We start from the raw sequence: 26564 nt of genomic DNA on the forward strand, positions 1-26564 counted from the left end.
TTTGGACGAAAAGGACGGGGTCGATACAGAGCTGCTTGTGTATGCCATGACCCTCATAAATAAGGTGAGTGAATTATTCACATGTAGGAGCAACGTGGACATATTATGGAAAATGGGGAGGACAAAAATACCCAAAAGGAATCATCAGTTGGGAAAAGATATTTAAAAGACCAGAAAAACAATGCAAGTTCAAGCAACACAAAGTACAGTAAATACGGGGAAATAGTGAACAACCACTACTCGTCTGAGCCTAAATATGCAGGCACATTGGGGTGCCTTTAGCACACTTGCCAACACCACTCACTCTGTTTCTTTATCCATGATCTCTTATCTTCCCTCCATCACACCCTGGACCCTATAAACTACCCTCAACAACAAGCTTAAATCTCCGGATAGGGAAAGGTGGCAGGACAGTTTTCAGCATGGAAAAGACACCATAAAGGTCAGGTTTTAATGAATCTGACATAAAGCTGTCAGTGTGAGGTAGCGTGAAGGTGCTGGACTGCTAATCCTGTGACTGCTCCTTTCTAATATTATAAGGCAATGTCTGCTATCTTGCAATCTCTAGGAATTTTGCCCAGAATGCAGAGAGTTAAAAAATATGTGTAGTTTATATACAGTAACCTCCTTAAGCAGTCTGATAGATAGATAGATAGAGTGGTGTGAAAAACTATTTGCCCCCTTCCTGATTTCTTATTCTTTTGCATGTTTGTCACACAAAATGTTTCTGATCATCAAACACATTTAACCATTAGTCAAATATAACACAAGTAAACACAAAATGCAGTTTTTATATGATGGTTTTATTATTTAGGAGAAAAAATCCAAACCTACATGGCCCTGTGTGAAAAAGTAATTGCCCCCTTGTTCAAAAATAACCTAACTGTGGTGTATCACACCTGAGTTCAATTTCCGTAGCCACCCCAGGCCTGATTACTGCCACACCTGTTTCAATCAAGAAATCACTTAAATAGGAGCTGCCTGACACAGAGAAGTAGACCAAAAGCACCTCAAAAGCTAGACATCATGCCAAGATCCAAAGAAATTCAGGAACAAATGAGAACAGAAGTAATTGAGATCTATCAGTCTGGTAAAGGTTATAAAGCCATTTCTAAAGCTTTGGGACTCCAGCGAACCACAGTGAGAGCCATTATCCACAAATGGCAAAAACATGGAACAGTGGTGAACCTTCCCAGGAGTGGCCGGCCAACCAAAATTACCCCAAAGCGCAGAGACGACTCATCCGAGAGGTCACAAAAGACCCCAGGACAACGTCTAAAGAACTGCAGGCCACACTTGCCTCAATTAAGGTCAGTGTTCACGACTCCACCATAAGAAAGAGACCGGGCAAAAACGGCCTGCATGGCAGATTTCCAAGACGCAAACCACTGTTAAGCAAAAGAACATTAGGGCTCGTCTCAATTTTGCTAAGAAACATCTCAATGATTGCCAAGACTTTTGGGAAAATGCCTTGTGGACTGATGAGACAAAAGTTGAACTTTTGGAAGGCAAATGTCCGTTACATCTGGCGTAAAAGGAACACAGCATTTCAGAAAAGAACATCATACCAACAGTAAAATATGGTGGTGGTAGTGTGATGGTCTGGGGTTGTTTTGCTGCTTCAGGACCTGGAAGGCTTGCTATGATAGATAGAACCATGAATTCTACTGTCTACCAAAAAACCCTGAAGGAGAATGTCCAGCCATCTGTTCGTCAACTCAAGCTGAAGCGATCTTGGGTGCTGCAACAGGACAATGACCCAAAACACACCAGCAAATCCACCTCTGAATGGCTGAAGAAAAACAAAATGAAGACTTTGGAGTGGCCTAGTCAAAGTCCTGACCTGAATCCAATTGAGATGCTATGGCATGACCTTAAAAAGGCGGTTCATGCTAGAAAACCCTCAAGTAAAGCTGAATTACAACAATTCTGCAAAGATGAGTGGGCCAAAATTCCTCCAGAGCGCTGTAAAAGACTCCATGCAAGTTATCGCAAACACTTGATTGCAGTTATTGCCACTAAGGGTGGCCCAACCAGTTATTAGGTTCAGGGGGCAATTACTTTTTCACACAGGGCCATGTAGGTTTGGATTTTTTCTCCCTAAATAATAAAAACATCATTTAAAAACTGCATTTTGTGTTTACTTGTGTTATATTTGACTAATGGTTAAATGTGTTTGATGATCAGAAACATTTTGTGTGACAAACATGCAAAAGAATAAGAAATCAGGAAGGGGGCAAATAGTTTTTCACACCAGTGTAGATAGATAGATAGATAGATAGATAGAGGGAGACTTTGACCTCCAACAATGTGTAGCATCCACCTGGGTGATGCAGTGGCAGCCATTCTTGCATCAGTATGCTGACCACGCATTAGCTATTAAGTGGTGAAGGTGTGTGGGAGATAGTTAGCAAATATGGGACAAGAGTTGCCCAGAATCTTTTATGAACACAGGAAGTCAGCTTCCTCATTCCATTTTTTACTGCATTTCAATCCACATATACCACAGGGTAAGTGCCCTCTACTCACCTCGCCAGCGCCTCTCCCAGTAGTAACCCAAGCTTTTCCTAGATGGTCTCCCATTCAAGTACTTTCCGGCTCCAAACATGCTTAGCTTCAGATGGATTTCTTGTTTCTTTTCTAATGTGGCTGTTAACGGATCCCTGTGATTTGTTTGATTTCAGCGTATTTAATCTATGCGGCACGTCTCTCTCTACAGTTTTAAAAGCCCCAAGCACATCCTTGACAATCCCTGTGACTACTGTGAGGTTATCCATTTCTTCACATGTGAAAACTTCAGAAAAATGTGTTTTTTTAGTTCACAGTTTGTATATTTTAGTTTGCCCTTACCATTTCTAAAACAGTTCTTCTCCTTCATGTCCATTCTTACTACTAATACTAGGCTGACCCGCCTTTTAAGGCGACCGACTTTTAAGTTGACCACTTCTTAAGGCAATTCAATATGTAGATCAATTTGATATTTTATACAAACTCATTCATTTGGTTATATTGCATTTGAGCGGTATTACTTTAATACTCGTAGTTTCTGTTATTTTTGTGATGAAATTTAAACTTTTTTTTTATATTGATGTCGCCCTTTTGAACCCCCTGATATTTACTACGCGGTGAGGCATTTGTATTCCATCAACATTAATTATTTCCAGAGACATAATTTTGTCTATTTTTCCAGTGCATCGCGCACAAAAGCAAGGGATCGATGGGAGCACCAGAACTCTGCTCACATCATGTCGCTTCGTACCGCAAGCTGCAAGTAGTAAGTCTGTGATACGCGGAATACCGCTACGCTTTCCACTCACGGGACGGAAGGACAATCCCGAACACTTTTATATAGTAATAAAGAAGAAGAAGATATCGCACAGTCTGGAGTAGAAAATCATCTTTTACCTGGAAAAACGAAACTACAAATCCCATCGTGCATTGCAAAATGGACGGGGCGTGTGTTCAACTCCGCGCTTGCGTAGCACTCACGGGACGGAAGGACAATCCCAACCGCTTTTATACAGAAGGATACTAAAAGAAATTCCTTTGTGTGATTTTTTTTTTTCTTTTCATTTTCTGACATATTTCTGTCCAACTGCTTTTTAGCTTTCCCTGCATCCTTTAAAACTGTTGCTGTCGATAAGCCCAATGTTCAGCACTGGAGTTCACTCCCTTCAGTGCATTATAAACCTTTTATCCCCTCTGCAAAACAAGTATTCATTCAAATGAAGCGGGTCCCCTGTTTTCAAAGACATTGCGCTTTACATGATGACGTCACGGGTTCAGCCACCACCACTCTTTTCGACGACACTGCGCAGACTGCTTCACCTGCTGAGGCTCCTCCAGCTGAATCAACATGGAGACAACTGTCTTGTGCATTTCAAGCCCCCAGGGCTGCTGTCTATTAAATAAAGTAGATAAGTAAGAAAGTAAATGCATTTTCTTTATATAGCACTTTTTCAGAACAAACAGTCATCAGAGTCAGTCACACTAAAACCAAGAATGAAATAAACAAACACAATTAAACACAGTAACAGACACAAACAAGTTTGAACAAATTAAAGGCAGAAATAAAATGCAAAAACATCTCTCTCTCTATCTATATATATACACACACACACACACTCACCTAAAGGATTATTAGGACCACCACACTAATACGGTGTTTGACCCCCTTTCGCCTTCAGAACTGCCTTAATTCTACGTGGCATTGATTCAACAAGGTGCTGAAAGCATTCTTTAGAAATGTTGGCCCATATTGATAGGAATGCATCTTGCAGTTGATGGAGATTTGTGGGATGCACATCCAGGGCACGAAGCTCCCGTTCCACCACATCCCAAAGATGCTCTATTGGGTTGAGATCTGGTGACTGTGGGGGCCATTTTAGTACAGTGAACTCATTGTCATGTTCAAGAAACCAATTTGAAATGATTCGAGCTTTGTGACATGGTGCATTATCCTGCTGGAAGTAGCCATCAGAGGATGGGTACATGGTGGTCATGAAGGGATGGACATGGTCAGAAACAATGCTCAGGTAGCCTGTGGCATTTAAACGATGCCCATTTGGCACTAAGGGGCCTAAAGTGTGCCAAGAAAACATCCCCCACACCATTACACCACCACCACCAGCCTGCACAGTGGTAACAAGGCATGATGGATCCATGTTCTCATTCTGTTTACGCCAAATTCTGACTCTACCATTTGAATGTCTCAACAGAAATCGAGACTCATTAGACCAGGCAACATTTTTCTAGTCTTCAACTGTCCAATTTTGGTGAACTCGTGCAAATTGTAGCCTCTTTTTCCTATTTGTAGTAGAGATGAGTGGTACCCGGTGGGGTCTTCTGCTGTTGTAGCCCATCCGCCTCAAGGTTGTGCGTGTTGTGGCTTCACAAATGCTTTGCTGCATACCTCGGTTGTAACGAGTGGTTATTTCAGTCAAAGTTGCTCTTCTATCAGCTTGAATCAGTCGGCCCATTCTCCTCTGACCTCCAGCATCAACAAGGCATTTTTGACCCACAGGACTGCCGCATACTGGATGTTTTTCCCTTTTCACACCATTCTTTGTAAACCCTAGAAATGGTTGTGCGTGAAAATCCCAGTAACTGAGCAGATTGTGAAATACTCAGACCGGCCCGTCTGGCACCAACAACCATGTCACGCTCAAAATTGCTTAAATCACCTTTCTTTCCCATTCTGACATTCAGTTTGGAGTTCAGGAGATTGTCTTGGCCAGGACCACACCCCTAAATGCATTGAAGCAACTGCCATGTGATTGGCTGATTAGATAATTGCATTAATGAGAAATTGAACAGGTGTTCCTAATAATCCTTTAGGTGAGTGTATGTATATATATATATAAAAGCCAACGTCTGTCTGAAAACTACTTAACAGAATTTTTTCTATAATTTGCTTGAACATTTCAGCTGATTTTGCGACTTCTCTCATCACGATAAGTAACAGTTTGCTTGCAGTACTGATTTATTTGTGCGAATCCGAGAGAGACTTGCAGGGTGGGCCCTCCTCACTCACACACCAGCCTCAGGACGTATCGTACATCCGCTTAGCTAGCAAACGAGAGAACTACTTAATGGATTTAGATTGGGTTTTTTTTTTAGAAGTTGCTTGAACATTCCACTTGATTTTGGGACTTTGCTCGTCGCGCTAAGAATCCTAGTTCATTTGCAGGAGTGATATATTCGTGCTAATCTGAGACAGAGGCTGCAGGCCGAGGAGAGGGAGAAGCGTGACCTCAGGAGCAGGGCCTTCCTCGCTGTCCTGTTTCACTAATATGCGGGCTGAGCCGCAGGGGACGGCTAGTACTCAGTAAAACACAGTAATGTTTTAAAAGCAGACCTGAACAAATTGAAACCAGGAGTAAAATGCGCAGACATACATCATAAAGAGCTATAAGGTTACCCAATGGCGTGCTTGAATAACTGAGCCTTTATAAAAAATGTCCACTGATGTCACGTTTACAGGAGAGAGTTCCACAGTTTTTAGGGGCCACAGCCACAACTGAAATATCTCCTCTAGTTTTAAGTCTGGTGCAGAGGACTGGTAGCAACCCCTGATCAGGAGACCTCTGAGACCTGCATATGATATGCTGCGAGGTTGCAGTTGCTAAGTATTATTAGGTGAGAGTTTGACTATGGAGGGCTCTAAAGGTGAGAACCAGGATTTTCAAATGAACTCTAAATTTCACGGGATGCCAGTGCAAAGAAGTCAGGATGGGTGTGATTTTTTTTGGTGTTTGGTACACTGTATTAATTCCCGATAGTAAATTGTCTTTTCACGTGACCTTTGGGGGGTCAGAGCACAGGATCAGTCACTGTATGGCACCCCAGGAGCAATTTTCAGATTAAGGGCCCAACAGAGTAGGATCCCTTCTGGCAGTAATAGGATTTGAACCAGCAACCTTCCAGATGCCAGTGCAGGTCCTTAGCCTCAGAGTCACCACTCTGCCTATGTGATTTCTTTTAGATTGGGACTCGGGTTGGTACCCTCGGGTGGTACACGAGTTACTATTGTTTATAATGGTTATGGGTCACACACTTGGTCACGGCAGGTTGCCATTTCAAGGACTGCACTCGACACACAGGCTTTGACAGTCACGCCTGAATCACCCAAGGGTACCCCTCCTCTCGTCTGGGTGGGTCGCGATGACACTACCATGGGGAAAAAAGTGGGTCACAACACCAAGAAGGTTCAAAAAGACTGTTCTAGATGATCTAGTCAAGAGCTTTGTGGACCAGCTGTAGGTGATTGAGTGAATAATCTCTCTATATATAAAATCCAACGTCTGTCCGTCTGCTTTTCATAAGAGAACTACTTAATGGATTTAGATCTGGTTTCTTTCTATAATTGGCTTCAACATTCCAGTTGATTTTGCGACTTCTCTCATCGCACTAAGAATCATAGTTCACTTGCAGGGGCAATATATTCGCGGTAATCCGAGAGAGAAGTGGTAGACCATGGGGAAGTGGGCGGGGCCCTCCTCACTCACCCACTACGTGGGTGGAGCCACGGGGAAGGCTAGTTATTAATATGCGATTGTGTGAAGATTAATTTAGGCGCACGAACATAGAAATGAAGTAATCAAGATAGTATAACACAAACATAGGCACTGTCACCTCCAATTGTGTTGGAAAGCAGTTATTCTGAGATTGGAATTGGTAATGTCCCTAAAGGTCATTTCACATTAGAAGATTTTCTTAGCCATTCGGCAGTGACATACCCAATCATGTGACATACCCATCAGCTGAGACCAACTAGACCAACTAGTCTGCAAGTGGCTAAAAGAAAATCAAGCAGGTCTGATTGTCTCGTTAGTCGGAGGGGCGGGCTCTATGCGTGCGAGAGTTGATAACCAATGAGCATTCAGCCGGCAGTACAATGCGTGGACTGTGACAACGAGGAGTAAGGAACACTTGTACTTTGAGCCAAACAAACTGAAGAGAAGCTCGTCTGTCTGATGCCACTTATTTTACATACCTTAGCAGAATGGAAATAAATGAATGAAGGGCAGACCAGTCCTTCACATGCTGCTGCTCATCCATAAAGGGGTGGAGCTCATCATGGAAAACCGTTATACAGAGAAAATAAAGTTGGTGTACATGCTGTTTGTGTACATTCAGAGTCGTTCTACATGACATAAGATTTGATGAAGAATTCCACGGGATAACGCTGTGAAGTCAGCCATGTGGAACAAGTTACCAGGAGACTCCGCTGATATTAACAGCTTGGTAAAGTTACGAGACAAAGTTACAAGTTTTTACAGAATGAAAGAATCAAATAAAAATGAGAAAGCTGCCGGCTAAAGATAGCATCAGCTTAGAAGAAAGGAGTTGGGGGGATTAACTGGGGAGCCAAAAGGAGCACAGCCTTTCCTATTTCTGGCAGCCCTGCTGTTGTTAAGCACTGCCATACTCCTTCAAGTGTGGCTGCCTTTAAACATCGGCCTTTCACTACTCTTCAAAGTTTCATTCCTAACATTCTTCATGTTATTATCATGTGTGCCACACAGCTCAGCTAACCTAATCATACACAAAAAAGGCAAAATCGGACTTTCTGCTGAGCGTTTGCTCTGCATGTGTGTGGTAACAGATGGAATGTGGCTTCATTGTGACCTGCTTTATTTCTGTCTGGCAGCTTTCAGGCCAGAATTGGGCTCTACGTCTGGAAGGTAATGTGCTGAAGCGCTTTCTGTTTTGACTTTGCAGACACTCGCCGGCCTGCCAGATCAGGATTCCTTCTATGACGTGGTGGACTGTCTGGAAGAGCAGGGGATTGAAGCAATCGCTCAGAGGCACTTGAATAAGAAGGGAACTGACCTGGACCTGGTGGAGCAGTTTAATATTTATGAGGTACTGATTATAAAATTAGAAATTGTTGGGTTGGCCTGGCTGAAAACTACAGAGACAGGAAGAGGTATATACAGTCAAGAGAAAGAGAGAGAGATGTGAATGACACTATAGATGATTAACAGATAGATAGATAGATATGTAAGGCACTATATGATAGATAGATAGATAGATAGATAGATATGTAAGGCACTATATGATTGATAGATAGATAGTTGTATAAGGCACTATATGATGGACAGATATGTAAGGCGCTATATGATAGATAGATAGATAGATGTGTAAGGCACTATATAATAGATAGATGTGTAAGGCACTATATGATAGATAGATGTGTAAGGCACTATATGATAGACCGATATTTAAGGCGCTATATGATAGACAGATAGATGAGAAAGGCACTATATGATAGATAGATGAGAAAGGCACTATATGATAGATTGATAACATCTGGCTCGTTGTTGTCATATTCCAGCCAGAGTTGCTCATCCTGGTTGGGGTTCAAATACTGTTATGTTTCTTTTGTTCATATTTTATGTTAACAGAATTGATTATTTAGTTTCTTTATGTCCACGTGTATTCTGTTGTGTTCCGTGTGTGTCGTGAGTAGTCCCACATGAGACGGGGGGTCACCTGCCCATCACCATCCAGCCCTCTAAAGGCAGGGGTAACCCCCACAGTCCCTTGAGGTTCACTGAATGTGCCCGTGGTGGTGTTGAACTCTTCTGTGTATTTTTTCCCCATTTAGTCTCATCCACTTCCTCCCGATTCTGACCCTAAGTCGAGTGGAGGGCCCGGTTTTAACTCCAGACCGAGGAGTACTTCCAGTGCTCAATCTGTTACCCCTGGAAGCACTTCTGTGTCTGGCAGGATCCCAACGGTCCTTGTGCCATCAGTATTCCACAGCTCTCCCTGGCGGCCCCCCCAGAACCTAGCAGGACAGACCCCTGGGACCACAACTCCCCTGTGGGTATCTATACTAGGGTCCTCCAGATAGGATGCTGCCACCCCTTGTAAAGGGGGACATACTGCCCGGTGTAGGCCGTTGCCCACTGTGCTGTCCTTCCGTTTTCCTTATTCCATCCTGGGTGTTGCTAGAATGCCAACCCTGCCAGCCTCTTCCTGTAGCCTTGCCCTGACACAGTAGGAGAATGTCACTGCTCGCCAGCTGTGCTCCATTAGACCAGGTAAAGAGGGTAGGGCTCATCACGGCAGAGACACCAATTTTGTCCCTCACAATGGCTACAGTACTTCCTATGCAACAGGATGTTAGGCTTTCTGACAGAGAGACCCCAGGCAGTCCAATGTGGAACCACCATCTCCATTACCATCACGTGAGCACTGGTGCCCACCTACAGGGCTGTGTACCCAGTTCACTTCTGCTGACTCACCACTCTACAGCTGCGTTACACCATCGTTAAATGTGCTAGCTACACAACGGTGGTCTTACCAGCAATGGGGAGGAGTCGGCTTACAAAATGGAGATACAATGATTGGCAGACAGGTGCAAGTGCAACACAAAAACAGATGTCTGTTGACTTGAGAAAAGCCCATGCCATCCACACCCCACTACCCATCAAGGGGCGCTGCTGTGGAATCCGCCAAGAGCACCAAATTCCTTGGTGTGCACCTGCCAGCTGATCTTGTTTGGTTAACTCTTTGAGGGCTGAATATTTTTTCCAGTTTTCTGAAAAGCACACAAAGCAATAGTTTCACACAGAAGTCAATTTAAGACGTCTTTTGCTGCATGTCACGGCTGTGGTCGGCGCCCGTTCGGCGACTCTGGCAGCAACTCAATGACCAGCAGGAATACGTGATGGGCCAGCTGCCTGACTGTCTTCACGCAGCAGTAGTGGTCGCAGTTGGACACAATCTGGTTTGTCATCGTAAGAGGTGGTCCTCCCGGGTGAACGTTGGCATAGGTGCATTAGCTCCACGGACATTTTCATCACTACGATCGGCTGATGCTGGTCCCTTCACTTTCGTTTTCGATCTCCAGATCACTTGCATGAAAATCCAGCAACTCGGAGTCCGACTCAGCAATACGATACGCAAAACATCATCCACAGAGTATTTTACTTTGCACATGCGCTTTGGTCTCTTGTCAGATGTCGATGCCAATCAACGGGTTGTTTGCTCTTTGCTACTCACGCACGAGCAAGAAATCTCAGTCAAATCAACAAAGCTAACTTTAAAGAGAGTCATACTAAAACATAATGGCAAGTTTTGTCACAGTGTACGGCTGATTACCGTCCTCTACACCTGAATTTTGATAAAAGTCGGCATCAGCCCTAAAAGAGTTAATTAACACCACCCTCCATTGCCAAGAAGGCGCAGCAGCATCTCATCTTCCTTCAACAGCTGAGCAAAGCAAGCCCACCCTTCTCACCACATTCTAAAGGGGCACCATTGAGAGCGTTCTGACCAGCTGCATCACCATCTGCTTTGGGAACTGCAGTGTCTCCGACAGCAACATCCTACAATGGCTAGCAGCAGGAAAGACCATAGGGACCACCCTGCCCTCCACTAAAGACACTAAGCGTATTGGAGGACCACTTGCACCTCTCCCACGGTCTCTTTGGCCCACTTTCATCTGCCAAAAGGTACCGTAGCTATGAACCAGTTCTGCCAGGTAATGTAATGGCTTGTACTCTAAGGCTGTCTATACGCTGGACCCTGTGATGCCCACCTGCCCTCAGACCTGCCTAGGAGTTTATTTACATGCTGTACATTTGATACACTTGGTACTGCGGCCATTTGTATTATTAGTTGTTGTTAATATTTATGTATTTATTTATTTCTGCTTCAATGTGCAGGGTGAGCAAAAAAAAAAGTACCACATTTCAAAATCTTTATTCTAAAATAGTGATTCAAGATAAAATAAATTTCATTAAGACACAAGTAGGGGGATACAAAGTAGATTTTTTTCACTGTGTTTTAAAAATGATGTCTTTAAGGAGGTGGCCATCATTAGCGATACTCTCTTCAAGAAGATTTCTGAACGCTCGCATGACTCATTTGGCCATTTCAAGAGGAATAGCGGCGACTTTGTGGCGAATAGCATCCTTCAAGGTTTTGAGGTCGATGTTTGTATACCTTCAACTGGAGAAAAAAAATCGCACGAAACAAGATCAGGTGAACGTGAAGGCCACCCGACATCGCCACGCAGGGAGATCAGCTTCCCCGGTAACATCTCCCGCAAAACTTGCATGGATCTCCACACAGGCCGTATGAGCTGTTGCTCCATCCTGTTGACACCAGGACATCCACCACATTCATTTTTTTCCAGTTCTCTAGCATTTGAGTGTGATGTTCTGAAGTGACGGTGACTGTTGCTCCCCCCTCCTCAAAAAAGTAAAGGCCTACAATGCCAAATCCTGTAGTGGCGCACCAAAATGTAATATGCTCACTGTGCAGGGGACACTGGTGAAGTTCACGAGGGTAGTGAAAGTTTTGCTTATTTACGCGACCATTCAAATGGACATCGTCGCTGCACATGACGATGGCATCTCAATGAATGGTTTGCAGAATGCTGGCACACAACTCTCTACGGCTCTCCCATTCTCTCTCAGCGAGTTCCTGCAATGCCATCATTTTGTGTGGATGGAAATGAAGGTCTTCATGCAAAATCCAAGACGTGTTGGAAATGCCTAAGGCAGAAGCAGGTTTGAATGCTGAACGCTTAGGAGACTGCAAAATTGATGCCCTTACAGCTTGGATGTTTTCAGGCAGTTGTACAATATGAGGGCGGCCTGGATATTTTCTGTTCAATGTTGTACCCATCTGTCTAAATTTAGCCACTCACTAAACAATTGTTTTCCAATTTGGGAGGAATGCTGAAGTGCATTCGGAAGGCACGTTGCGTAGTGATGATGGATTCATTATTTTTGAAGAACGCTTTGACAGTGAAAGCATGGTGCGCACCGGAGCAAGGCAGAAAAGAACAAGGGATCGCCAATCTAAGGACCCCCCAGCCCAACCCTCTCGGCTGCCTCTACCTCACGCAATGACCTGGAGAAATGTGGTACTTTATTTTGGCTCACCCTGTGTTACAATCTGTTCATTTACCATTTATTGAATTAGTCATTTATCATACAGTTTGTCACTTTTCTCACACTGGTACTGCGTGTGATAAGTGGCCCGTAGCACTGGGCTCCTTTTAAATACGTAATTGTGCCCCGCCAGTGAGCAGACCCTAATCGGGCGTTAGCGCGCTTCACTCCGAGGACAGCTGCGGGTGTCTGCCTAATCGCCATTACACGTACAAGTGAGTATGTCAGGCAGGTGCCTCATTGATTCCTCAGAGGGCGCAGTGTGTTTGCATCCTGTGCCCAGTTAGAACCATTGGTATAAAGGGAGCCTGTAGGGGTCAACAGAATAGAATCCAAGCTGTGAGAACAGCATTTGGGTGGAGTGGCAGGACAAGCCAACCAGCCAGCTAGGGGGGAAAGTCAGTGCGGTCGTTGGTCCCACGTAGGAGCAAAGGATTGGTGCTGTAGGGCCGAATCGTCCTCACTGAATGGTGAGCGAGAAGGAAGACGAGAGAACAGCCGACCTCGAACGGTCTGGCCAACACCACTCGTGGGGGTCGGGTTGGTGAGGACCGCAGGTTAATGACTTCTCCGCCAGCTGAGCGAGCAATGGGTGAGCCGGGGAGATGAAGAGGGTCTTGGTGGAAAGAACATTGTCTTGATGACTGTTGGGTTTTATTCTCATTTTAAGTCTTGCTTTAAATTAGATTAGATTGTCACATTTTCGGGCACTGCACTCTGTTTTGAACACCATTTTGTTTTGACTGTTTTAATAAAAGTATCCAGGCACCAAACCCCTTGCTATGTTTATGTGTTGTGTCCTCATCTGCTGGGTCATATCTCAGGTACATTATCGACGATGGTGGGTTCAAGATGCAGCCCATAGCGTGGTGCCGACTCGCACCGCCACACTGCGGTCCTCTGCCATTGTATGCTGCAGTATGGTTGGTATGACAGTACACTGACTTGACTTAGTTTTTTATTTTGGGGTTCAAGTGACTGTTGTGCATAGTGTCCTCCTTTTCGGGGTCACCGAAGTGGCCACCTATGCTAAGATTCAAACCAATGCTTTTTTTTTTTTTTTTTTTTGAGCAGATGACATTAAGGCATGAAGATGGTGACGACGATAGCCAGCCACCGCCAATGGGTCGGAAGGATCGAAGGAGGTCAAGTGTTGGGGGCACAAGTGAGCGGCGGGGCCTGGAGCGCAGAAGGAGCCGGAGGCATTCCATCCAAAACAGCAAGGGGCCCACATCTGCTCCCGCCAGTCCCAGCAGTCCCTATGGTCAATCGGCCAACGGGTTTATGCCATACTGCAGTCCGAGAATTGAAGATCTCAGCGAAAAGTAAGGGGCACGTCGTGTCTGTGTCATTGTCCACGTGTCTCATGCTTTTTGGGAGAGTGGCCATCTTTTAAAAGTCTCGTGTGAGGACACCGTTCACCGTGTGTGTGTGTGTGTCAGTACCACAATGCGTCTTTAGCCACTAATCTGGAGGTAATTGTGGTATAAGCAGCTGTTTGACTTCTTTTTATTAACAAAATGGTAAACATTTTACATGTGACTTAAGAGTAGAGACCGCCCCCATGCTGGTCACATGCTCCATTTTCTGACTGACGCTGTTTTATTTCACAATAGCAGTCCATGTGCTGCTCAGCTCCATCAGCTTAGTCCAGTGGTTCCCAAAGTGTGCACTGCAGCTTCTTCACAGGAGCGCCACAAAATATTACAACATTTTCAGAATTTTATTTCCATTTTTAATTCAATGTGATAGGACGTAACATCTGGCAGACCTGGTGCAAACCAGTAACTCACTTACAACTAACTGTTTATGGAAGCCTCTACAAATGGTTACTAGATGGCGCTCCACAAGAATTAAGTTTCTCGATTGTTTTAGTAGTTTGTCGAACTTTCTCTGTACTTTGTGTCCGTATATAAATAGCTGCCGGTGTGGCGCAGCCTTAGTGTTGGATTAGTTTTCGGAGATTGTATCAACAGTATGTCGTGATTAAGTCAAGTGAAGTTTTTGAAGTACTAGGGAGCTCCGCCCCCTGCTCGTTTCGCTTACCCACCCCCGAGGTTTGCTTAACCAGATATACACTTTTAAGAGATTGTTATTTTTAAGGGAATTGTTACATATGCATTATTTTCACTTTTTACTTTAAAACTTTAGCAAAAACAATATTTGGAATTAACTTTTCCTCAAGATCGCGTTGACTTTTGATTGCATGTTTGGACTTACATCGTGACAACACAACGTACAACGTCTTGTGAGTGAATATCGTTTCGTTTCTTTCTGTCTAATAAATAAAACAACTTTCTCGAATGTTTGTCCCGGCTCTTTCTTCTTTGCTTAGTCGTTGACGTGTCACCTAGAACGTATATAATTAGTGTCCTCATAACATTTATAAGAACCGAAAGCACAGGCACAGTGTCTGCCCAAAGCATTCACACAACTGAGATTAGATGGCCGTGGTCTTGTTTGTAAATAGCTGTCAGCAGGAATCTCAAGTCAAAAGTCTCCATCTCACAGGAATTCATACCGCGCCAACGTTTTTGAATTTTTTAACTCTCGCTGGCAACACAAATTAGACGATCTACAAGTCTCTGACTTAAAGTTTAAATCTGAACAATATATTCGATCTCTTTTCGCTGTTCTGTTATTTCACCAAGTAATAATTTCCGTGTGTCTGGGCTAAGGCGATCTTTACTGTCCTTTTGTGGAGACTCTCAAATTTTCGTACTTCCATTATCTCTAACCTGCTCTGCATATGTACCATGTCAACATTTTTGAATTCTTTACGACATTCTACTTTGTCATTTACACTTTGTCCTTTATTTCCGGCCCAGGGCGAGAAATCGTCTCACGGGACGGATAAGTGTCTGTCCAAGAAAATCACGTCTCGTATCCTTCCAAGATTTTTATTTTTTTTTATAATAGTGACATTTTTTCTCATATGTATTTTTAAAAATGGATCGTTTTTTATTAAACAGTAATAAGCGTTGTGAGAGTGAAAATAAACAGGGCACACCGTCACCCAGAGTGTGAAGAAGCGCAAACATCAAAAAATATGACAACAGTTATTTGGACTTTGGTTTTACGTTGACAGAAGTCAGTGGTGAAGAGAGGCCACAGTGCGTACTGTCTATGAAAGTTTTGGCTTCAGAGTGCATGCTGCCAAGTGAGCTGAAACACCACTTAGAAACCAATCATCCCAGTATGGTTAGTAAATCTCGTGACGACTTTACCAGAAAGTTAAAAAGAGTTAAATCAACAAAAAGGTACTTTTTATAAGCAGACATCAATACCAAGCAATGCATTGCTAGCATCTTACAAGGTGGCACATAGAATCGCGTGACTTCTCTCATTCATGCTGGCTGGCTCATCAGCTCGTCCTCTTTCTTTTGCCCCAATGCCACTCTCGCTCCTTTTTTCCTTTCCTTTTCATCTCTTTCTGTGCCAGTCCATTCTTATATGGCTGCATGGGCACAGCGTCTCAATCGCGCACCTCAGGAAGCCGATTAAGCAATTGAGAAAAATCGCACCCTCACGTGCAGGTGAGACTCACCCCTATTACTCCATTAACTCCCCGCGGCTGCACAGTCGCGCCCACTGAGACTGACACAGCGAATGTATTGTGTAAAAGCCGCCGATCTTTCGTAGCTGCGGACCTGCTGCACCACAATCCCACTTATTATAATTAGTTGAATTTGCTCAGTTACATTTTTTTGTGATCTTAAATACATGTTTTATTTATTTTTACTTAACCCTTTAATTAAAAAATAATTATTGGCTCTATTGCAAATTAGAATTTGGATTGGGGGGGGGGATGCACCTTGGGAAAACCTGGACTCACCAAGAGCACCGAGAATCGGAAAAGTTTGGGAACCACTGGCTTAGTCTATTCTTTTCCCAGCGATGATTTCCGGAGAACTGAGATGAGAATCTAAAACGCCGATCAGTCCGCTTTACTAATTCATGTCATCTTTTCTCGTTGGTTTTTGGCTCCTCCATTCCATTTTCATTCCTTCGCATCTCTGAACTCTGCCTTCGCCGGCTTGCAGCAATACGAGCAGGCTTGAGAGCCACATGGCCGCCTACAGGGCTGATGACCACTCAGAGGGCGAGAGCATGTTTGAGGCAGAGTTTGCGCCATGGCCACTGTGAGTATGGCATGTTGCGCCCTCCGGTGGGTGAAGCATGTCGATATTGCATCGCTTCATTGTGTTACCTTTAAATGGGTTTGTCGGTTCTACGAGAGAATAGCATGGGTTTGCGCTGAGTGTGATCTGTCACTTGTGATGTCCATTTTCATCTTCATGATGGATGACGTGAACGGCATATGCATGGTTAAAAATGCTTTGTTATTTTGGCCTGGAACTTTTTGTGAACGTTTGTGCTTTACTGTACTGTAATTATTGTATAAACCCGTCTTTTAAACTTCTTTCTATTAGATATGGGGGATGATTTTGTAACATTTTACACTGTAATGTGTCTTTAGTACACTGAAAATGAGTACTTGGAGTGTTTTTTGCTTTGCGCGCCCCCAACCTTAACCTATTGTCTATGGGCTGGGAATGAAAGCTTTAGATTTGTCAAAAATTTCAGTATCCAGTTTTCGACAGATCTCGACATTTTAGGGTCCCCTGATACCGAAAACATCAATATCTCGATGATGCGTGTGTGTCTGTCTGTCATTCTGTCTGTATGTCACAATTTCTTGGTCTAGAGCTAAAACAACTGAAACTTAAGCCTGTTATGAGATGACGATGTGCTGACTGGGCGGTCTCATGGTCTGGAATCCCTACAGATTTTATTTTTTTTCTCCAGCCGTCTGGAGTTTTTTTGTTTTTTTCTGTCCCCCCTGGCCATTGAGCCTTACTCTTATTCAATGTTAATGTTGATTTATTTTGTTTTCTTATTGTGTCTTTCATTTTTCTATTCTTTAATATGTAAAGCACTTTGAGCTACTGTTTGTATGAAAATGTGCTATAGAAATAAATGTTGTTGTTGTTGATGAGTGTTTGAGCCAAAATATGCCAGAGAAGGAGGCACTCTAGAGGAACCCTCAAATACTGTAATTATGCAATTAATTATGAATTCTTCTCATCAATTGCTATTGTAATGACCTATTTCATGATCAGAAAGAGAGGTAAATAATTAATTAAAATGTTACAGAATAGTTCAGGTAACTTGGCTTCTAGGGCGTAAAACTTACCGATCCTCACGTCCGAATTTGTCATTTGAGGTCTTGATTTTTGGTGCCACCCTACAAAAGCGGTAAAGTGAAAAACAATGCGTTTAATTTGTATATGCCTAACAAAATGCATTCCAACAGGTGGCGCACCACAAACTGATTAAAGAGTCCTGTAGTAAATAGGCTGTCCACTTTGGTTTTTTGGTTCATTTCAGTTTTTCTCGTTACAACAAAATAAGCGCTTAGCATGAAATTTGTCAGCACTGTAATTACAATCAGGAGTGTCCAACTCAATGAATGTTGTACCGAGCGGCAGAGGATTTTTACAGGGTCTTACCTTTTGAGGCAAGGCAGGAGAATCATGGAGGTCATTTGTATTATGTTTGTTTGAAATGGACTTGGGAATAAGTTGAGCAGCAGAGAAAGTGTGATTTTCGGGATGTTTTTGTCCTGATTTGGTTTTATGCTAATTATTTAGTATCATTTTGTATTTGTATTGGAGGTTTTTGAAATTGAGGATTCCTTTTTATTTGAATTACTTGACACTCTTGATGGTTTAGATGTTTTGTGTTACAACATCTTGGACACCATTTTAGTTCCTCAAGGTCTGTAAGAAAAGTTAGGCATCTATGGTGACCAATGCAAAGCAGACGGCATGAAAATCCTCCATTAAAAATCTCACATTACTCGTATCATGTGTTCCACACATCAAGTCATCCAGTCATATGCTTGTCAATGTCCTGAACGTATGTATTTTCACTAAAATATCTTTCTACTTTATAATAAAAGGCTACAGTCTGTTTGTGTACGGCTGGTTCTTCCGAGCACTCTGATTGGTCAGTTTTGCTTTGTTGTGATTGGTCAATTTGGCTTTGGTGTTGCAACTGAAAGAGGAAGTGCGAGTCTCAGACACACAAGGAAGAGTTAAAGCCATAGGAGGCACGCTGAGAGAGTGGCCTTCAAAGATAGGAAGTATAAAAGCGGACAGGAGGTGAGCAGTGCACCCTGAAATAACTGAATCTGAGAAAAAGGCATTATGGGATTGTGCTCGAGGCAGCAATCTGATTGGTCACTTTGGCCTTGGTAATGCAATTGAAAGAGGAAGTGTGAGTGTCAGACACATGAGGAGGAGGTGAGATAGGCGCCTTGAAATAAGACAAGCCTTATCAAAATACATTCGAGAAGTCAAGACACAAGAAGACACTGAAGAAAGGTGCTGAAGGCACATGTAGAGCACAAGATAGCAAATATTTTTACAAGTATTCTGTTACTTGTATTTGACAGATTATGTTGGGTAGTGTGCATAATAAAATGCTAATGTCTGTGTTTGTGTTCAATCCCTCCAAGAAATCTGATTGGTCAGTTACATTGTGGCTGTTCAACCAATTGAAAATTGAGACAGGAACCTCCAGGCAAGGGAGGTTAACACACTTCGGTCCACTTGAGGAATTTTTAGGAGGAAAGAAATTCAAGTCGAATGAGGAGGTCGTTGACGCTGTGCAGGGATGGGTCAACATGCAGTCAAAAGACGTCTGCTCTTCTGCTGCTGTGGCAGGAGACTTCACAGAACAATACCGCGTGAGTCGTTTCATTGTATTCAATAAATAAAGTGTAGCTCATAAATTAGGAAAAAGGTTAGAGTGAAAACCTGCAGCCACTGTGGCCCACCAGGCCTGGAGTTTGACACCCCCTCTCAAGACTCTCAAACTGATTTTTAAATCTTGAAGAAATCTGAGATGGAATGACTCTTTCCTTTGTCAAAAATGTAACAATAATTTGCTGAGCCACACTACTGTGCACCCCCCCAGAACTGACAGAAAGGGGGGCACAGAACAGCTAGCGCTACTAAGGACAGCTTCAAGCATGCATGTGTTTGTCCAATGAGTCGTGTCTACCTTGCACTCCTTATAAGAACAGAGCATGAAAATTCCCATCTATACCTCAACGCCCCTTGTGTGGGATGTCGTGAGCGTACGACTGGAGGGCTTGAAATGTGGATGATGCGCCACGAGTAACGTGAGGTTTTTTTTAGGGATGTTTTTGAAGATGGTTTGCGGTTGTCCGGCGTTTGGTCTCCATTTTGTATCCTCTGTTCTACATTTAGGTCAGCACCGCTTGTGTAACGTCAGCCAGATTAAAGTGAGGGTAAGAACTGAGAGAAGGAATATGCGAGGCAGAGACAGAATACTGTCCAGCGTTGGTCTCATTAGCTTCTTATTCTATGAGAAACTTTTCAGCTCCATTCGGCGTGAAAGCGTGAAATAAAAATTTGTTTCTCGGCCTTCACTACAAGCTACAAGGGCTAATAAGTAACATACAGACAAGTATCCTTTGGGGTGGCGTATTCCTTTAAGTCTCCCAGTCGTTACAACTTTTCCCAAATGTTTTCATCTCTCTCCATCTGAAGGATTCAATATGGCCTCAGTCGTTTTTTCGCTTTATCAGCAAGTCTGCTCAAAGCCACAGCGACAATAAGTTTGCATTTTTTCGAGTCCCCGAACGCCCGATGCATTGTTACACATTTTGATTAGCCACATTTCCAAGCGTCCCACCGAGCCAACATGGAAAAAGAAAAAGGCATTCCACCATTGCGTCTTTTATCTCAGTTGTCTTCGAGGCTGAAATGTCAGAAATGCAGCCGATGGTGTTTTCGTAATTACTGTAGGGTTTTGGAACTTTCCTCGACTGTAATGGAGTTTAATTCCTCTTCTGAGAGTTGTGGCAGTTCTGCATGGTCAGGACTTCAGCCAGTCTGGAAGAGACTGAGAAAGAGGGAAGTGGCGGTTTATTAAATACACACCATTTAACGGAAATATTCTGCAACTTCTAACATCTCCAATAAAGTTTTAACGATGATGTTGGCTAATTAAATTCCTTCTGAAGTGGTCACTCGCCCACAACTCTGTGATCTGGTCCAAAAAATAAATAATCAAATCCATCAAAATGCAATTTCCAACAAGAGTTCACACACCCAGTAGTTTTTTTTTTTTTTTCCTCAGGAAATGTCCCGAGTGGATTTGTTTGCATGCAGGCCGCCCTGTCACCATGTTTAATTGTGCTTTGTGAAGAGGCCAGTGAAAGGCGCTATAAAGAGTGAAGTCTTGTTAACAGATTAAAGGTGCTGATATCCCGCTCTGTGTAGAGCTTGAATGTTCTCTCCATTTCCTAATCAGTGGCCCTAACCAATCGGGCCTTTCACTCTTTGCTGCTATAGTTGCTCCAGGGGGTCTGTCAGGGTCGTTGAGAGAGGCGTCTTGTCCCGGGATCAAGTAGCACGAGTCTTGGATGGGAGGGAGAACATGCAAACTCCATAGAGATGGGGCTTGAACCCAGGACTGTGGAGCTGTGAAGGCAGTGCTGCCAACCACTGTGTTACTTTGCTATAATCGTCCATTGCAGGTGATTCATTCTTCATTCAGACCTTCTGCTTCTGGGGTCTTGGTGTGGTGGACACTTTGTTTTGGACTCGGCTCCCTTCACTAGTCCAGCAAGACCCCTGGAGGCCATGGTTGCACCTGCTATCAGCTGCTCTGCAGGAGTGCCGTTCCTCTTTGCCTCCGCTCCACAGCACTGGTCCAACCACCTGATCCTGCTCTCCCATAATCCTCAGTTCTTCCTTTCTCGTTGCCTTCACATTCCAAGCCTCATTTGTCTATTCTGAATTTTCACTCAGATCGGATTTGCCCATCTTGATGGTTCCCATTGCGATAGAGGCGCTATCCCAGCACTCAACCCGACACAGACAGACGCAGGAGGCACACCAATATTTTTCATTTTCTTCGCATGGAGGTACACAAGCACAACACAGTCCCAATAAGCGCCAAACACAATCACCACAATACTTTTTTCGTCTTCTTTTTTCCTCCACTCCTCTCCGGCAGGCTTTGTCTCCCTCCTCCCGACTCTGGCATCCAGAGTGGTGGCCACTGGCTCCTTTTATAGCCCACCCAGAAGTGCTCCAGGTGTTTGCTGACCCAATTCCGGCTGCACTTCCGGGTGTGGCGGAAAACCCCGCCCATATGGGCTCAGGGATCACAGCAGTGCCCCCTGGTGGTGGCCACGGACCCCAACAGGCTTGAGTTCCAAAATCCCACGCCCGTGGCCCCGATGCAACCCAGGAGGGCTGCCATGTAGCGTTCCAAGGAAGGTACTGTCCTGACCAGGCTTGCTTCCCTGGTCCATAGAATGAAGACACGTCCCAGCCGGACAAAAACCCCGGCCATCTGTGACACCGTTCCTAAGTGACCTGCTGTATCTAATTGTAATGTGAACGCAACTGTCATCCAAAATGACACGCATGGGCACATTATCTGCGTCACCAGCAACAAAAAAAAATTCAAATTTGTGAGACGTCCTGTGGGATTGAAACCAACAAAATGGACACACTTGTAGCTCGTGTGTGCATCGCATTTTGCTCTGGAGGACGGCAGACAGTTGGTCAGCTGTACATGATTGGCCAGACGGGTATCTTTATGTGTTTTCACAGCTATTGCTGGCACTGCTGCGCCAAGAGATGTGTGGGTACCAGACAGGAGCCAGCAGTGGTGGGCCCGTGACTGTTGTCACAGCTGTAGTTCTCCTCCATTGTTGTTTTTGCCAAGTTGCCGGTGCTAATTGATGATGATGACAGCACTCAGATTGTGCGTACAGTCAAAAAAACTCACGTGAATTCCGCTCTGACCGTTGTCATTCATGTCGCAGGGCCACAAATCGGATGAGACCACATATGAAAGGGACTCCAATCTGGTGTCCACACAGCTCTGAAAACATCAGATTGGTGCCACATTAAGGCAAAATAATGGGATTTGAGTCACTTCAGTCTGCTAATCTACGCCTCTCTCCACCACTGTGGTCCGAGGCAGGTTCTAGCACCCAAGACAGACCTGCAGACCTCAGCCCCTTCACTCTTCACCATGCTTGTCTTGGTTAGTCAGTTTGCCCCATTTTGTTGGCAGGGGGTTTAGCTTTCACATTCAGGGCTGCTGACGGTTTTGCTGCTTTCGCAATTAAGAGTTTAAATTTACCACCATAATAGCCCGATGGCCATATGGGCCAGTCAAGTCTTATAAATGGACGCGTTTAAAACAAAAATATTTTTCGTTGCTTCCGTGGCATTCCCTAGGTGCAAATTATTGTGAATTATTAGAATATCGTGAATTCTGGCCTTTACCGAATGCTGCTTTTTATCAATGGCCCTGGACGGGAGATTAGTGATCTCTTCATGTAATGCAGCATGCAGGCCTCACACTGGGAATTGCACTTTCTAATAAATAATGAAGTAGAGTAAGAAAACACATAAAATATGAGGCGCGCAATTAAGTGGTTTTCGGCCTGAAGAGTATTTATCACATCCCGCTGCTCTCGTTGAAGTGGGTTTGGAGAAGAGCGAATATGGAGACTCGAATGTATGCTTCAAAATAGGGGTGATTTAGCAAAGGGCAGTGTGCGTGTGCTGCACTGCACCCTCGCTTGCTGTATCCTCACCGAAATACGCGCTAGGCCGTGTGGAAATAAATAAGTAGCCTTGACACACGAAAAAAGGTTTGGGGCAGCCACCCGTAGACTCGAATCCTCGTTGCACAGACGTGTACAGAGTTGAGTCCAAAGAAGAACTGAATACAAGTGGAGGTTGTCTTGCTTTTAAAGCAGGTTGGCAGAAGTAACGTCATCAGGAGGCCAGCACCCAAAGTGAGTCTTTGGGGCCACAACTGGAAATTACATCCTTTTATGGAAGTGGTGGGGATTGGGGTACCGGAAGTGACGTCATGGGCCTGACACCAGAAGTGGCGTCGTCGGAATCAGGCCGAGTTTCCCGTGTCCGATCTGCAGAGATAAAAGAGAAAGGTTTACTGAACCCCGCCACCCCCTGGCCTGGTGTGGAATTACCTTCTTTTGGCCCTTCTAGCTGCTTCCCGTGTGCACGTGTGCTGCCATATAGCGACAAGGATTTCGGAAAAAGAAATTACGCGCTGTGCCACGTGTAGCCTTCTCTACAGGTCTGTGACAAGTGGATTGGCACTTTGAAATCATTAAGGTGGTGCAGAGGTTCCACTCGCGCTTCATGGATCCATCATCTTGGGTTTAAGTTCCTCGCCTGTGTGTCAGCATGTCCTCCCTGTTTCTGGTGTGGTTTCCTGCTGGCCTTCCAGTTGTCCTCCCACATCCTCAAAGACAAGCCGGTTAGGTGGTAGCAGTGGTGGTGTTGGTCTCATGCCTCACTGCGACTGTAAAAGTCTCAAGTCTTCTTTCTTTTTAGTCATCCTGGTGGATTTCTGAGAGGAGTATGTTGCTTGTTAAAATATAGTTATATTATTTACTAGCTGTCCCCCGCGGCTGCACCCACATAGTAATGAAACAGGAAAAACCTTAAAAATCAATAGACGTTGGCACTGTATCTGACCATGTTCAGCTCTGACGGGAGAACATCACCCACGTGAGAAGAACAGCATGTGGCTGTGATATCTCTGGCAATCAGCGGCTACCCTGTAAAACACATGTAGCTCTGATCTCTCTCTCAAAAACGTCAAACGTTACTCCTTAACAATCTGTAGATGATAATGTCAGTTTACAAACGGGTATCGCTAGCTAAGCAGAGGCAAGGTACGCTCCAACACGTGGCGAGACGTAGACTGACTCGAACAGAGGCATAAATACATCGGTACCGCAAGCGAACTCTGGTAGTTAGCGTGATGAGAGAAGTCGCAAAATCAACCAGAAAGTTCAAGCAAATTATAGAAAATAAGCAGATCTAAATCCGTTGAGTAATTCTCTCGTGAAAAGCAGACAGACATACAGACAGAACGCGCTTGGACCATGAAATGTTTAAAAAACGTTTCTTAGCAAGCACCTATGGGCCAAGGGTAGCCTACAAGTCGGGAGATTTTGTGATGAGTGAGTCAGTGGTATTTGGCTTTTATATGTAGAGATTGGGTTCATAAGAATGGCCTGTGAGCGCTTTGAACTTACTTCAGATTTTATTGTCTGGCGCCCCCTGACTCACCGGTCACATGTGACATACCCTTCGGCTCATCAGGAGGTCTAGTTACACAAAACGTCAGCCTTTTTGGGATTCCTCCTTGAATTGGTCCCTCTAGACCTGAAAAGCTTCATCTTTAGGCCATTTCTGGGCCGTGTTTGGTGCAGGAAATGACACCCTTATGATAAACAGTAAGCCTGAAGGCCACATCAGCCGACCCCAGGGGTTCACCCCTGATGGGATACGAGGGGTCAAAATGACTCCTTTTTACAAAACTTTAAGAAAATGGGGGTCAGTGATACAGGCATGTGGAGTGTCGTTTTATGGTTTTTCAAGGCTGCTAATCACAAATATGATAATTTTGATATTTGATTCTTTACCCACAGACATGGCCCTCTAAGAGCCTCTCACAGAAGGTTGCAAATGACACATTTCAAACATAAGCATGATTTTAGATCCTTTACTAGGGACCCAGCCCTCTATGAACCTCCAACAGAGGGTGACAAATGGCAAATGTCGATTACAATTGAGAATATTTAGATTTTAAACTGAGGGCCACTCACCTCTGGTCCTGGAGGTCTGCTGCACCGGCTGCAGGTTTCTGCTTTAACCAAATGTTTTTAATTAGAACCCGTTTATTAAAACATTATGCTTTTGGGGTTAGTTTTAGTTAACTTGTTTGTTATGACTCTTTATTACCTCTTTTTAGTTCTAGAGAGCTGCATTCAGGTTTTAATGGTCACCAGTTTACTTAACCAGCCATCAGTTAATAATGAGGTGCAAATGGACAAAGGAGCCAGCAGCTCTCCAGCCTAACGTGCCTCCATTCAAATGTGTGTGCATGTGAATCATAAAGTATCTGTGTTATTACAGTGTTTTGAAATAAATGAGACAGAAGGGGAGGACCAGAAGGTACAAATCTATTCCGGACCACAAAACGTGGATAACGTTCTCAGAAAATGAAAAATCTACAATGTGATAGATATTTGTCACGGAAGGATGAAAGTGCTAACAAGTCATTTAATTACATAACAATTATCTGCTAGGCCTGACTTCTAATTACGAATGAAAATCTGCAGCCACTGCAGACCCCCAGGACTCAAGTTAAGTACCTCTGCTTTAAACACTTAAATTGAAGCACACATTTTAATATTTCAAATATATGACACGACTGGTCTTTGTTTATTATACACTTGTACCTCATGAGCTAATTCAGATGTTATCAATTATTGAGCTTCTGTAAAAAGCCAAATTTCCCCCTATGGACAAATGAAGTGTTGCCTGTCCGTCTGTCTGTCTATTATATAGTGCCTTACCTACCTATCTATCTATCTTGCCAACTATACTAAAATTAAAATCTTTTTATCTGTCTATCTATCTATCTATCTATCTATCTATCTATCTATCTATCTATCTATCTATCTATCTATCTATAATATAGTGTCTTATCTATCTATCTATCTATCTTGCCAACTATACTAAAATTAAAATCTATCTATCTATCTATCTATCTATCTACCTATCTATCTATCTATCTATCTATCTATCTATCTATCTATCTATCTATCTATCTATCTATCTATCTATCCTGCCGACTATACTAAAATTTAAATCTTTTTGTCTATCTATCATATAGTAGCTTTCATATCTATCTATCTATTTATCATATAGTGCTTTTCATGTCTTCCTAACTAGCTGTCAGCCTGTCCATTGGTTGGTCGGTCTGTATGTCCGTCTCCTTGTGTTGACAAAATGAGCCTTTTGGCCAACTGGCACCCTAGGCCCCAAGTCAGAACCGTCCCCCATCTTTGCCCCATAATTGATCTAATTGGGTTTGAGAATTGCAAGAAAGGCAAAGCTGTCTGCCATCATGTCTGTGATTCAGGACATTATTGGAGAATTATTGTTGTAGGCCTCCATGAAGTTCCGAGAGTAGGAGCTGATCCAGTGAATGAGTAAACTGTGATGTCCCAAATGTCTACAGAACGTGTGCCTC

General features: G+C 43.7%; 1 protein-coding gene across 7 annotated transcripts in view; it reads left to right on the forward strand.

The window, feature by feature from the left end:
• Window positions 1-26564, forward strand: part of LOC120515588 (FH1/FH2 domain-containing protein 3-like) — a 674713-nt gene that overhangs the window by 479919 nt on the left and 168230 nt on the right. For 4 of the 7 annotated variants that reach the window (XM_039736692.1, XM_039736693.1, XM_039736696.1 and 1 more), the window contains exons 8-11: window positions 1-64; window positions 8224-8367; window positions 13491-13741; window positions 16460-16558. The exon at window positions 1-64 is cut by the window's left edge and continues 31 nt beyond it. In XM_039736692.1, the coding sequence (XP_039592626.1) occupies window positions 1-64; window positions 8224-8367; window positions 13491-13741; window positions 16460-16558 (558 nt within the window). The remainder of the gene's footprint in view (window positions 65-8223; window positions 8368-13490; window positions 13742-16459; window positions 16559-26564) is intronic. The other 3 variants (XM_039736694.1, XM_039736699.1, XM_039736698.1) reach the window with 1 other exon arrangement.

The sequence above is a fragment of the Polypterus senegalus genome, chromosome 15, assembly GCF_016835505.1.
Source record: "Polypterus senegalus isolate Bchr_013 chromosome 15, ASM1683550v1, whole genome shotgun sequence".
Taxonomy (NCBI): domain Eukaryota; kingdom Metazoa; phylum Chordata; class Cladistia; order Polypteriformes; family Polypteridae; genus Polypterus; species Polypterus senegalus.